The sequence below is a fragment of the Aspergillus affinis genome (assembly GCF_023601865.1).
Source record: "Aspergillus affinis strain CMG 70 chromosome Unknown NODE_84_length_165147_cov_86_321009, whole genome shotgun sequence".
In the NCBI taxonomy this organism is placed as follows: domain Eukaryota; kingdom Fungi; phylum Ascomycota; class Eurotiomycetes; order Eurotiales; family Aspergillaceae; genus Aspergillus; species Aspergillus affinis.
Genome location: NW_026515865.1, coordinates 162,896 through 165,085, shown reverse-complemented (window position 1 = coordinate 165,085; position 2,190 = coordinate 162,896). Strand labels below are relative to the sequence as shown.

At 48.8% G+C, this 2,190-nt stretch overlaps 1 protein-coding gene across 1 annotated transcript; it reads left to right on the top strand.

Annotated features, from left to right (window-relative positions):
* Window positions 1-240: 240 nt before the first annotated feature.
* KD926_010692 (cytochrome P450 monooxygenase) lies at window positions 241-1,812 on the top strand (the record flags this gene model as incomplete). The annotated part of the gene is made up of 4 exons (XM_053103082.1): window positions 241-294; window positions 420-606; window positions 663-1,654; window positions 1,708-1,812. 4 exons carry the CDS (start codon window positions 241-243, stop codon window positions 1,810-1,812), a joined length of 1,338 nt encoding a protein of 445 aa, XP_052953544.1.
* Between the last annotated feature and the right edge of the window lie 378 nt (window positions 1,813-2,190).

Here is a 2,190-nt window from a genome sequence, read left to right as displayed (position 1 = left end):
TGAACAGCCCTGATGTGCAGGTCCTTGATATCCAGCTGGCAACTAATCTGGTATGTTAACTTATACACAACAACAGACTATATTTTCCGGCAAATTTCCGAAAGGCTTGGTAACCCACCAGCTTTCGTACTGGATCTTCGTCCAGTAGCCGCGCCTCTGTGTGTCATAACTAGCCATATTGTGGCAGAACAGATATCACGGAGATCAAACAAGTACCCTTACAGTTTACCTAAGACAGCTATGGATTCGTCCTATGCTGCTCTGCTTGGCCATCGCTCTCTGATGGCACTACAGGTGAGTAAAGCTACGCACGGGCCATTGCGCGTATGCTATAGAGAATGAATCTATCTGCACCGTCGCAAAACCCAGGATAATAGACGAATCACGAGTGGGAACTGATATGATATTCCCCCAATTAGGGCGAGGAGTGGAAAATGATGCGTCAGCGGCTCAACCCGGCGTTTTCCAAAGGCCATCTAATCTCACTCATGCCTTGTATCCTTGAACACATATCTCCCTTCCTTGAATGCCTTGATGGATACTGTAGAAGTGGCGCCGACTTTCCTCTGCAAGATCCTCTTGCGGAACTTACCTTAGGCATCATGGGTATGTGGAAATATATATTTAACCCTGCGACTTCGACTCACTGGACCCTGTCATAGGTTCCATAGTCATGAATGGAAACAATAACGATTCATCCGAAATTTCGCGACAGCATGAGATCACGTCGGTTTTCCGCGAGCTGTACTCGACGTATAGCTTTGATCCTAATGTACCTTCTTGGTTGACTGATCCACGGGCCAAATGGCGCCGAAACCAAGTTGGGAAGAAACTCACCAGTCTCCTGCAAGATACCATTCGGAAAGTTGCTGACCGAATGAATCGTGTCCCAGCCAAGGGCTCTCCGCCCATAAATTCCCGCAATATTATCGCATTAGCTCTAGCCGACGTTGAAAACCTAACGACAGAGACTCTCGACCTCGTCTGCGACCAACTCAAATTCCTGCTTTTCGCCGGTTTCGACACGACCATCTATCTTCTAGGGTGGCTGATCTACCAGCTTAGTATCACCCCTCGCGCTCTGAAGTCCGTACAGGATGAGCTCGAGAGCATTTTTGGCCCGGGCACTGATCCCACTATTGCCAAAGAGAAGCTTCTTTCCAGCCCAGCGGATACACTCAGCTGCATGCGCTACACCTCGAGTCTAATCAAGGAGACGCTAAGAATGTATCCGCCCGGTGCTACTTCCCGAACCGTGCCATCTAATTCGGACGCATTTTTACAAATGCCAGACGGCAGCGCCCTCCGCCTGGACGGCCTATCACTGTATAGCTGCCATAGCATGATCCACCGCGAAGAAGCAGTCTACGGAGCCACGAAGGATGTTTTCATGCCCGAACGGTGGCTCCATCCCGTCGACTCGTCTGGTGTTGGCACGCGGGTGCCACCTGCTGCCTGGCGGCCTTTTGAGCGTGGCCCCCGAAACTGTCTCGGCCAGGAGTTGGCGCTTGTGGTCTCCAAGCTTGTGCTCGTTTTTGCGGCGAGGAGGTACAACTTCTGCAAGAGTGGGCTGGGTCAGGTTGCGCGCGATGCAAGCAATGAACCCATTCTCAACCCACATGGGCAGTATGAAGTTGAGTCGGAGCTGTATTATGTGAGTTCATGCTTAAAGTTTCTCCTGATATATGGGATTCTAACTAGGGCCAGGCGAGGCAGTTTATCCCCAAGCCTGTGGATAGGATGCGGATGCACGTCCAGTTTAGCTCTGTGACACACTCGTCGGAGTGTGTTCAAAAGTTATGTCTCTTCTAGTTGCCTTTTTCAGGCTAGATTGCTTATTAATTTTTCATGTATTTAAACCACCGTTTGCAGCTAGATTGAAAGAATCAGACTTTCATCATTCGATATTCCTGAGAGTATATTACTAGCAATTACGCCTAGAGAGACGGCCAACATTATAGTAACAACGAAGGACTGGCATCTAGAACGCCCGAGCCGAAAGTTAAGTCAACAAGCATTAAGACCATTCGAAATCCTAAAAAAGAAAGGCTATCTCTATCTACTTAATCTACCGGAATCAATAAGAGTTTACCCGATATTTGTACCTAAGAAGCTCCGGCGCGCAAGCAAGACCAAACCATTGACAGAACAGATTCAGGTCCTACAGGAACCAATCGAAGTTAACGACCA